The sequence below is a fragment of the Myxocyprinus asiaticus genome, chromosome 7 (genome assembly GCF_019703515.2).
Source record: "Myxocyprinus asiaticus isolate MX2 ecotype Aquarium Trade chromosome 7, UBuf_Myxa_2, whole genome shotgun sequence".
Lineage (NCBI taxonomy): Eukaryota > Metazoa > Chordata > Actinopteri > Cypriniformes > Catostomidae > Myxocyprinus > Myxocyprinus asiaticus.
In genome coordinates, this window is record NC_059350.1 from 54648930 (window position 1) to 54661328 (window position 12399).

Here is a 12399-nt window from a genome sequence, read left to right on the forward strand (position 1 = left end):
TGGCCCGTTTGAACATTCTGTCAATTTAAATCGACAGGGTTTTTATCAATTTTTGATTGTCCGCTGTGCAAAAACCGTAAGTTCGATCAGTTAGAGAAAACATATCATACGATTCCAGAACAGTCTGAAGGTCTGTACCAATTCTGGTGGATGTAGCTGGAAAGCTCTAGGGCAGACCTGGACAACTTACGGCCCCGGCCCGTGGCTCATTTATCCTAAAAGCGTTTTTTTCATTGGATATTTCACATATCTTGCATTGGGATCTAACATGCCTCCACAAGCGTTTATAATGCTCAGGGTTGCTAGATAAGAGATGCAACACCCCCAATTAGAGATTTATACTTGCGCAAATTGGAAATATTCCATCTAATGTTATACTTATTTTGTGCAATCTGGCAACCATGCATGGGAATGCACTCTTTCTAGCTTTCGTGTTCCCTTTTGAACAAACTAAACGCTCTCTAGTGCAATATTCTACTCAAGGAAAAGTCTTATACGGCCACTTTGGTGCTACAAAGTTTGCAGGTAAAGCTTCTCAGTGATAAAATTAAATATAAAATTAGATCTCAGCATCATTGACACGTGGAGGGGTAATCACTAACTACGTTTCCATCCAAAGATTTTTTGCGAAAAAAGTTTTAGCGCATCAAAATAAAGCTGATGGAAACTTTCACAAGTGTCGACTTAATATTTTATACCTGCACAGATCTGATGCTGCAAACACATCTGTGTCATGACACTTCCAGGAGTGCCAACACAAATATCTCGTATTATGCACCTGTCATCGATAAGTGCAAGGAGAACAAATGAATGGCCACTGTTTGTGATTAATTTAATTATGGTAGCTATCTGTTTATTTATTCAAGTTGCTTTTCCACACCGTTCAAAATAATAAACGGCAGTCACAGAATTAGCCTATAATACAAAACACATATAATTTCTGTGCACAAAGATGTTTAAAATTAAAAAGAAATACACAAACTAGGAGAAAAGCTTCAGTGTGCTTCTTTGGAACACTAACATATATCCCAATTCTATCAAATTATTGTTTAGCTTAATTATTGTTTAACTTTTGAAAAAATGACGGCAAAATTCCCTGAATTAAATAAAATAAATTACCAAACAAAAAAATAATGTTCTATATAATTGACTTTTCTTTACACGCACTTAAATTAGCTTTACCCTGTTCTGTAGACGAATAAAGTCATCTGAATGACATTCTCAGAATGTTCTAGACTTTTTTCAAGACTATAAACTATCAGATTTGTCCAATGCTGAGTTCACTTTCAGAAAACGAGCTTTTGAACATTTTAAAACGTTTAAATATTTTAAATCTAACCCTCTTTACCTCGGATCGCATTTGCTGAGCTTCTTCAGAAAATGTAAATTGCATTATGACACTAAAATTAATTTTAGATGACAATCAAGTTCAGTTGGTCGTTAAACGTTGCTGGACAAATACGCGGGACATAATGCAGTTGTGATGGCGATGCTTTAGATTAGATGATTGTTCAAAATATCTTATTGAATATCAGGAATGTATCATATATGTAAACTCTGATATTACACTGCATCAATGTTTCTTTAATATCTGTGCACACAGCATATACACATCAATGGATGCTCCTTATATTAAGACCGAAAATTTCCCCACTACTTGGTGCAGGTTGCCTTCTTGAACAGGGCCATGACGATTGGCTTTCGGGTCGTAACCAGTGGCAACCTGCGATAGACGCAACATCAGGACCGATATTACAGTCCTATCAGAAGAGCAACTGCTCTCTTCTGATTGCATTTATTTGTGAAATTAAAATGACAGTAAGCTGTCTAATTTTGATGAATTGTCTCAATACTCTCTCCATTTTACAAAGACTTCGGGGGGCAAAAATTAGGGACATCTGGGATGCGAAAGGAACACAGTTAGCGATAAACACACATTTCTGTATGCAAACGGCTTAAGGGCAGATTTCTTTTGTGATAAACCAAAACTTATGCGACAGTTTTTTTAAGCATGACGTCATCTCACACACCATTTTTATCGATAAAAGGCCATTTGAATGGAAACAGGCAGAAGACGGCAAATTTCGCAAACATTCATTTATGCATTTTCACTTTATGCAATACTATGCACCCTATGCACTACTTAAAGCCCGATGTGGCCCCTTTACCAAAATAGTTGCTCACCCCTGCTCTAGGAGGAGTTACCGTTCGAAATTTTAGTACGAATGGTCTTTGTCAAGCCAACATGATAACAGTTGATCATTTGTTTTTTTGCTCTCCTCTGAGGGCATCACTGATTCCTCTCTTTGTTTTGTTTTGTTTGTTCTCTCTGTAGCCGCGCCACGTGTTCAGTCTGTTGAAGAAGTATGTGCGGGCGGAGCAGAAAGACCGACAGCACACGCTCAAACACTTTGAACATGTGCGAATGGTTGACCCCAAGAAAGCTGCTCAGATTCGACCTCAGGTATGTTTTTTGTCAACCCTGTTATATTCTAAGTGTGCCAAGAAAAACAAACCCAACTGCCTATGTAGACAGCAAGGCAGCTCACTAGGGACTGGAAATGAGCCGTTGATTGAAACCCATTAAGAGATACTAATTGCGAATGATCTGAGACTTAGGGATTTGAGTAGATTAAAGGCTCAGTGACCCTCCTGACCTTTGACCTCAGGTGTTGACCCATCTGCGTGTGATCGAGGAGCGGATGAATCAGTCTCTCGGGCTGCTGTACAAGGTGCCTGGAGTCGCGGAAGACATTCAAGACCAAGTCGGTGAGTTTCTGATCAACATAAACATTCATCTGTATCTTCATAAATAAACAAATATGACAAACAGTTGACGCCCAATAAACATATGCATGAAATTCACATCAGGTAACGCAGTAGTGACACTACGATTTTCAGCGCAAAGACCTTCTAAGTGGACCTCAGATATAAAAGGCAATTCGACCCTTTTAACTAGATCACATAAACACATGATTCAATTATCCACTGATGCATATTCAATGTTCTTGCATAAGTAGAAATGTCTGACATCACCGAACGCTTCTCCCTCATTTACTGCCGTTTATTTGTGCCGAGTGCGTCACGGTGCCATCTGTGATCCGCTCTCTTACACTCTCTCTGGCTTCAGTCCTGCATTAGTCTCGTCTGTAATTAAATCTTTGATCAGCAGGTTGTTTTCCCTGTAATCCGCTCGACTTGCCATCTCTCTTTCATTTGCTCACCACAGTGTTTTCTCCTGTTTTGTGATCATGCTACCTATTTAGTTCTGACAGTAAATCTGGATCATTCTATGACGAGACCTTTTCCATTTCAAAAAGTGTTTTTTAAGGTGAATTTCTGTAAGATTTCAACCTTCCTGTTAGACAATTCATGTCTTTAACTGTTAGTTAATTGCCATCTCAGGCTAAATGAGTAAATATTAATATGTGACGTGATATATAACTGTATCTATAGAGAAGTAACAGGGTTTAATGTTTTACAGTCTAAATAGATGACAGTTTTTCTACTCAAGGTCATAACTTGTCTAGGTGTCTATTAAGATATTCTAAAAAGTAATGGTAACTGGGTTGAAAGGTTTACTGAGACTGATTACTAGGCTTGTTTTAGAAAGAGAAGTTAATGCTGCTGTTTTATTACAAAAATGCATCTTCAATAATCAGGAAAGGAAAAGTACATTATTATTGTTATCAGGGAAGGTTATAATGTTAACAGTGTTGATGCATAACCTGAGGACACAAGTTAATCTTTTTAATAATATATTATGTTATCTAAAATGTGAAAACGAGAGAAAGAACAAAGCTAAAATATTGCTTTTATGTCCCTATAATTGTCCATGTTTTCTAATACAGCAAAAAGAAGAAATACTGAGCCACAAAAGAAAAAGAAAAACATTTAAAAAGTTTACAAATTAAATAAAAGTTGTTTTTTATTAAATGTTTATTGGTTTTCATCAGTACATACAAATCTACACAAATGAAGACTAATGGAATAATTATTACACCAATTAGGACACATTGATAGAGATAAGTGACACAGATTAAAGTTAAAATAAACAGAAATAATAAAACAACAACAAAATAACACTCTACCATCTTACCCACCCACAACAGATGAATATAAATAAGTGTTTTGCATGACACAGGATTGTTAAATAAGTGTTTATTTTAACTTGTAACTTTTAATGTTTTTTAATTTCAACTTCAAAATAAAGTTTTAATTTTAACTTTAAAATACAGTTTTTATTTCAACTTTAAAATAGTTTTTATTTCAACTTTAAAATACAGTTTTTATTTCAACTTTAAAATAGTTTTTATTTCAACTTTAAAATACAGTTATTATTTCAACTTTAAAATAAAAATAGTTCAAAATAGTTTTAATTTCAACTTTAAAATACAGTTTTTATTTCAACTTTAAACATGTTTTAGTTTCAACTTCAAAATAGTTTTTATTTCGACTAAAATAAAGTAAAAAGTTTTAATTTCAACTTTAAAATACAGTTTTTATTTCAACTTTAAAATAGTTTTTATTTCAACTTTAAAATACAGTTTTTATTTTAACTTTAAACATTTTTTAGTTTCAACTTCAAAATAGTTTTTATTTCGACTAAAATAAAGTTAAAAGTTTTAATTTCAACTTTAAAATACAGTTTTTATTTCAACTTTAAACATGTTTTAGTTTCAACTTCAAAATAGTTTTTATTTCGACTAAAATAAAGTTAAAAGTTTTAATTTCAACTTTAAAATACAGTTTTTATTTCAACTTTAAAAGTTTTTTAGTTTCAACTTCAAAATAGTTTAAGTTAAGCTAAATAAAGTTAAAAGTTTTAATTTCAACTTTAAAATACAGTTTTTATTTTAAATATGAAAAAGTTTTTATTTTCACTTTAAAATTAAAGTTTTTGTTGAAAATCTGACATTGTTCTCTCTCTCTATCTGTCAGAACTGTTGCAGCGTGAGCAGCAGGAAATGTCTGCTCAGTTGGCGAATCTTCAGAGTGATGTGCGGGTGAGTTACGGTAATGATGCCCTGATGCCCGACAGCACTGCCAGTCTCGACCTGTCACCCGCTGAAGACATGCAAGGGATCGGCTTCATCCACCCCGAGAGCTTCAACCAGCCCAACACACAAAATGAAGGTATACACACTTTATATTACGTGCATTCACTATATCAGTGAGTGCAGTGGTTCTTATACTATGTAATGACTTCAAACAAACCAGTTTATATCAGCAGACTTAAAGAAAAATATGATTTTATTAATTTATGTGCCTTTTTAATTAGTGAGGACTTCTGAAAATGTTGGTCATTTCATTTGATACACAAAGACACACACATTTATGTAGATTTCTAATTGGTGGCCGTTAAAGAAAACTTTTTGTATTAAAAGAAAAAACAGAGGCGATCCCAAATGTCTCCAAAGGGAGATCTGGTCAGATTAAGCTCACTTCTGGAGACAAATCTGTATATTTGTCTGTGCCAGGTCAACAGATACACATGAACAATGAGCAATTCATTAACACGCGGCACACTGATGTCATTATGAAATTAACGATATATAAAGTGAACCAGTAATCAATGACCCGTCTCTCTCTCTCTCTCTCTCTCTCGACAGTTGAGCCTGTTGACGCTCGACCCGTTCCTGACCGAGGACTCCCGACTCGACCCGGTACGATGTGATTTCATCATGTAACTATGTGCATTCACGTGTCTGTTTGTGTCCTTGTGTCGAGTATGTATCTGGCCTATCTCTGCAATTTCCTTCATTTGGTCCCTGTCCTTATGTTTGCTTGTTTGTTCAGTATCTGGACTGAAGCCTGAAGATGTTCCTGAGCTGCGGATGGAGGCTGAAGAGAGACACAGTGAAGTTTACCATCAGAAACTGGTACAACAACACACTTCATATTAGGGCTGGGTGATATGTCGAATATTCACGATTTAAACACAAGGATTTTAATGCACTATTTATTTTGCTATTAAGTTTCATAAAGAGCGCATCAGTAGACTAATTTCATGAACCTTCAAGGCTGCACAATTGATTAAAATAACATCAAAATGGCAAGTTGATCATATGTAATTATTATAACATTATAACAGGAAAGGCCAGATGCAGAAAACACGCCACTTTCAGTGTCAAAATAAAAGTCCCAGGTGACGTTGAAGTAAATAGGACAGAAATATATTACTTTTATATAACACAAAATAATAATAATAATAAAATATAAAATAAAAATTATAATAATCATAATTCATTATTCGATTATAACAATAAACATTATTATGCACTATTCAATTGGGTTCCAAAAATAATAAATAATTGTAAAGGTAAATTATGTTTTTTGTTAGGCTACTGTGTATCATTGTATATGAAATATACTGTAAATATAAAAGTGCATATCAATGAAAATCATTTAATCTCATTCTCCTTTGTGTTTATTTAGTGCAAAACTCTGAGAAAACATGCCTTCATTGTTTTAAATATATTTGTATTTAATGCCTTTAACCCTTGTGTTGTGTACTGGTCATTTTCACACGGATTACTTTTTTTTTCTTACATTTTTTTTTTTTTACTTGATGCAATTGGAATAAAGTTCCTTGACTTTGTTCACATATGGTCTCTGAAAACACACAAAAAATCTGGACCATTTTCTTTACATTTGTTTGGTTTTATTTCACTTTGTTACACTTGTTGTGTTCCCGGTCAAAAATGACCGGCCATTGGAAATGAGTGGATTACACTTCAAAATACAGAAATATTAAGTGTTCAGGAGCATCACAATCCTTTACATTAGCACATATGTGGATTATGCATATTGTGTTATGTGCAAACACACACACACATACACACAACACATACATATATACATACACACACACACACATACACAACACACAGCATGCATACACACACATACATGCTATATACACACAACACACAAAAACACATATACACACACAACACACATGCACACACACATACACATGCATGCACACATACACACAAACACACATGCACACACACATACATGCTATATACACACAACACACACAACACACATACACACATACACACACACATGCACACACACACACACAAACACACATGCACACACACATACACACACATACATGCTATATACACACAACACACACAAAAACACATATACACACAACACACATACACACACACACAAAGTCCTCGGACATGTGCACACAAACTCACACACATACACACACAATATACACACAACACACACACAAACACATATAAACATGTACACACACATACATACACAGAACACACACCACACAGAAACACACGCAATATACACACACACAACACAAACACATATACACACACACACACACACACAAAGTCCTCGGACATGTGCATACAAACTCACACACATACACGATATACACACAACACAAACACATATACACACACACACAATGTCCTCGCACACATGCATACACAACATCACACACACACACAAACACACAAATTCCTCGGACATATGCACACAAACTCACACACATACACACACACAACACAGACACATACAACACACACAAACACACATGCATACACACACATACACACACACACAACACACATTTATTATATATATGTGTGCTAGTGGAAATTTCATACACTAAAACTCACAGCAGTTTGACCTCTGAGTGAAACAAATTTACTCATTGCATTTGACTAATTGAGACCTTTCCAACGATATAACACATGACTATCTCATCTTTTTTATGTTTTTACCAACTCTTAATATAATTGTTGTGATAATAAATGTGCAAATGATGAGAACAAAATTGTTCTTATTTGTCAGCCAATAAAAAAGTGTTATTTAAGAATTGTTTGGATCAGCTATATGCATTGTAAAGTCCAGATTCTAAGCTTTAAAATTACACCTATTTTTTGTTCAGATCAATCAAGTGGTTATTAATTTATGTAATTATTATTATTTTTAATTTTTTTCATAGGGAGTGACCCCCACTAGCCAGTTCAATAAAAGACTTCTATCAATAAAAATATATATTTTTAAAAATATGTTCAAAAAAAGAAGTACAAAACCTGTCATAGTTACTAAAAAAAGAAGTTGATCAAAAGGTCTAATCAATATCTTGTGATAATATATGAAATATGAGAAATTTATAAACAATCTTAGTGGGCCGGTCATTTTTGACCGAAAACACAAAATGTGTTAGCACAAAATATATATCATTTTTGAGCCCTTTCAGAGCAAATACATAATTATATCATCAGTGTGTTGAAAAATATTGAGATATATATTCTGAAGCCATATCACCCAGCCCTACTTTATATTTTTGTATCAATGTTGAATTGTCAAATGTAATTATTTTAAGTACTGCTGGATTAGAAAGAAGGCGGGCATCTGATTGACATGTAAACCAACCAATCACAGTGCACATGTTGTATGTGATGTTTGTGGGCAGGTGAATCTGAAATCAACAACACCACAATAATAAACCGTCATGCAGCAGCGTGCTTACAGCACATAATGAGAATTTAAACTCAAATTAAACATCTGAATATGAAACAGAAACACACTTTGTCCGCTTTGACCTTGTCGCCATGTTACGAGGTGAAGTTGTCATGGCAACGGTGTCCTGAAGAGATGATAGCTGGTCTTACTGTAATCTCTCCTCAGGTGATGATGGCTAATGTATTTATTTTCATGTAAGGTTTTCTTCGCGGAGGACGTCAGCTCCAATAAGGGAGCTATTATTGGCCTGATGGTCGGTGGCGTTGTCATAGCAACCATCATCGTCATCACCCTGGTGATGCTGAGGAAGAAGCAGTACACGTCCATCCATCACGGGATCATTGAGGTCAGTGAGATCATATCTCTGATTTGTGTTTTAGGTCTGATTACAATAGATTTCAATTATTAATCTGAATTAATTTCATGTTTTTTGGCATTAACATGAATTTTGAATTTGTTGAACATTAATTTAACCCCCCAAGATTTTATAGGTTAAATGGTTAAATGTCTCTATCACAGCACATCTAACTCTCTCTCTCTCTCTCTCTCTCTCTCTCTCTCTCTGTGTGTGTGCGTGCGTGCGTGCGTGCGTGTGTGTGTTCAGGTGGATGCTGCAGTGACTCCAGAAGATCGTCATCTGTCCAAGATGCAACAGAACGGTTATGAAAATCCCACCTACAAGTTCTTTGAGCAGATGCAGAACTGATGGTGTAAACGTCACCCTAAACTCTCCCTCCACCCCTCCTCATCACGTGACAGAGCAGACGACACCATCTGTAGCTCACAGCCATAAATATCACACTTGTTATTGGTCAATGTCAAACAAAAACTTCTCTCACTGGTCAGAAAGACTTTCATGCAGAATTCAAATTCAGTTCAAATGTAATGCACGGTTCATGTTCTATTTATAATTGAATTGAAAACAGTGAAATCAGGTCAGTGTCTAGAGTTGATATATCATTCTATAATGTGGCTGAAATGTAGGTAAATGTGATGCATAGACTGTCTGTATTCCTCCAGTACAGTAACAGAATTGGATCAGGTTCTGGACTCTGTTTAGTTGACTCTAGATGTTTCATGTTTAAGACTGTTGAGTTACTGGTGTGTCTGCTGCGCTGTCGGTCTCACACTACTAAACGACTGAACACTGGGATATCTGACATGTGAACGTCAGTGACTTCATCCTGTCAGACAACCCCCCCCCCTCCTCCCCCTCCTCCTCTTCATCACACTGACTGCAGCTGTGCTGTGTTTGGTGACGCAGGTCATAGATGATAACATGGATCACAAATAATCATGGTAATTATAGTGGTAAAATTGATGTCTTTACGAATGAGATCTTGAAAATTATGTTTCTGGTTTGTTTTTCAAAAAATAAGAAAATAAATCAATGTAAAAATGAAGAAATTTGCCACAAAATTTCTTTTTTTTAGTTATGTCGATATTGAAGTAATGCAAAAAAAATAATAAGAAGAAGAATAGTTGTAACTCTGTAGTGCATGACAGAAAAAAAATGATGAAAAACATTGTTGCACAAAAAAGAAATTAAATTGGCTTTCCGCTTTGATATAATTTAGAGCAGTGCTTCTCAACTGGTTTTGATTCAGGACCGCGATCAGAACCATTTTTGAAGCACCAGTTGAGAAGCACTGATTAAAACACACTTGCTTTTATTTCAATATCTTGTTTTATTTTTATGAAGCGATGCTCCAGCTCTGGACGGCTGGTTGAGGTTATCGATGTACATTATTATCTTTAAGTTGAAATGTTCTCATCCTGTGCATTTCAGAGATTTATTTACTTCTTTATAAACAGCTATTTAATTGAGATTTTTCATCGGGACTCGTGGTTGGATGTGTTTTTTAAGCGGGGCGGGTGGGACGGGACATTCTCTGTATGTTTCTCTCCAGTCAGTTTTGTGTTGTTGGATTACTCTGTGTGAGCAGATGTAGAAATGTCTTTTTCCTCTTCGTTTGTCTCATGTTACACAGCGCTTGTGAAATCTCATCGCTCTGATTCGCTGCTATAAAAACAGCTGTTTCGATTCAGAGATAAAAGTGTGATTCAGGAATGTCCAGGTCATAATTGCATGCCAAAATCGAAATATGTTTTTCCTTAAAGAAAATTAAAAATTAACCTAACTCTGACTTTCTGGAATGTGTCTGGAACAAGATTATTTGTATTATTATTTTTACATTACAGTAATGAGAATTTGTGGGACAAATGTGCTGAATTGTAAGTAATATCACAATTAACAATTATTATTTTTTCAATAATTTGTCCATTTTCCTTTGATTTTGGAATGAAATGTGACCTTATAATTCACCCAGAAAGTCTTTGATCTAATGCTCTGCTTCTTTCCTTTTACTGTCATTCCCACAACTCTTGTTGTCTTTTGACCTGTTTTACTTTTATAAAAATGGATCATCAAAAGACATGAAGCTGGTCGCCAGACTTCAATCTCAGTAAAACCTCAGAAAGGTTCAGAATCAATTATCAGCCTGTCTCATGAATGTCAGTCTCAACAGACTCTAAAGACAAACAATGATGAATGTTTATCATGGTTAATTATTGTCAGATTTATTTGTTCTGGTTGGGCTTTAGTGCTGTGGTTGGATCAGATCTGGAGTGGTTCTATATATCTAGAGAAAGCTTCTTTATTTCAGGGGCATTTCATCATTCTTCCGTTTCTTTTGCTTTGACTGGAATAACTACGCTTTCTACACTGTATTCCATAAATAAAGTTTTGAATGTACAAACTCCCTTTTTGTTTTGTTTTATTAATACAGTGTGTCACATAATGTGCATTAATTTAAGTGCAATCAACTGTATATTCACTGGAGTTCAAGGGCCCAGAGGTGAACAGGACTGTGATATATGTGTAAAATATGTTTATAAATGTCTTTAAAATACTGTTGTTGAATCTCATCATGTCTTTTAATATCTTTTATATTTAAATGTATCAATTCATCGCAACAATGCATCTAATGCAAAGCAGAAAAGAGGGATGTTAGCATGTTTTCTCCAAGCAGGGTTCGCAAGCAAATGTTGATACCGGATATGAACAAACTGTTTCCTGTTGCACACACAGTTATCTTCCTGCAGGAGGCGCTCAGCGGCACACAAAGCAGAATTTAAATCTCATGGCGTTTTGTGCGTTATTGGAAATATGTACGCAAGAAATATAATAATTTAACCCTTGTGCGACCTTCGGGACATTTTTGCTTTTTTAGCTGTGTTAATGACAACAACATACATTTAGTCAAAGGTGTGTATTTTTTGGATAATTTTGATATTTCAGCCTCAGTTCCTATAATACATCTATAATACACTGTGTACACAAAATAGTTACACTCAGGACCTTCAGGACAAAAATGTCCCCATTGAAACCCATTAAAACTGTAATATTTGATCCCAGTGCCATTAAAGCATAAAATCATGAATTATATGATATTATACTTTCATTCTGGAGCCCTCGCTTCACAATTTACATTTGTTATATTTTCCACCAGATGATGCCATTTTTCTCATGTTTAGCCTATGGAGCAAATACATGCTTTTCCCCTATTCTCTGTTTGCTGTATTATAGAGCACTGCAGGCCAACTGGAATAAATGATGCAGATAAAATTGTGTATGTTGGTATGAATGTCAGAGTGTGTGTGTGTGTGTGTGTGTGTGTGTGTGTGTGTGTGTGTGTGTGTGTGTGTGTGTGTGTGTGTGTGTAAAAAACAACAGTGCCATTGTGTAAACAAACTGGCATTTAAAGGGTTAAAATTCTGAAAATGAATGAATATTTGGAAGTTTTGATCAGGACTGATGTTGGTTAAAAAATTAACTCGTTGAAAGTCGAAAATAATATTAATATATAATATTATTATGGC

General features: G+C 35.0%; 1 protein-coding gene across 1 annotated transcript in view; it reads left to right on the plus strand.

The window, feature by feature from the left end:
• LOC127443768 (amyloid-beta A4 protein-like) overlaps positions 1-11281 on the plus strand; it is a 39864-nt gene extending 28583 nt beyond the window's left edge. Inside the window, exons 11-17 of the mRNA XM_051702628.1 lie at positions 2336-2464; positions 2670-2769; positions 4942-5136; positions 5613-5666; positions 5800-5882; positions 8717-8863; positions 9122-11281. Coding sequence (XP_051558588.1) covers positions 2336-2464; positions 2670-2769; positions 4942-5136; positions 5613-5666; positions 5800-5882; positions 8717-8863; positions 9122-9223 — 810 coding nt within the window. The 3' untranslated portion in view covers positions 9224-11281. The remainder of the gene's footprint in view (positions 1-2335; positions 2465-2669; positions 2770-4941; positions 5137-5612; positions 5667-5799; positions 5883-8716; positions 8864-9121) is intronic.
• The last annotated feature ends 1118 nt before the right edge of the window (positions 11282-12399 follow it).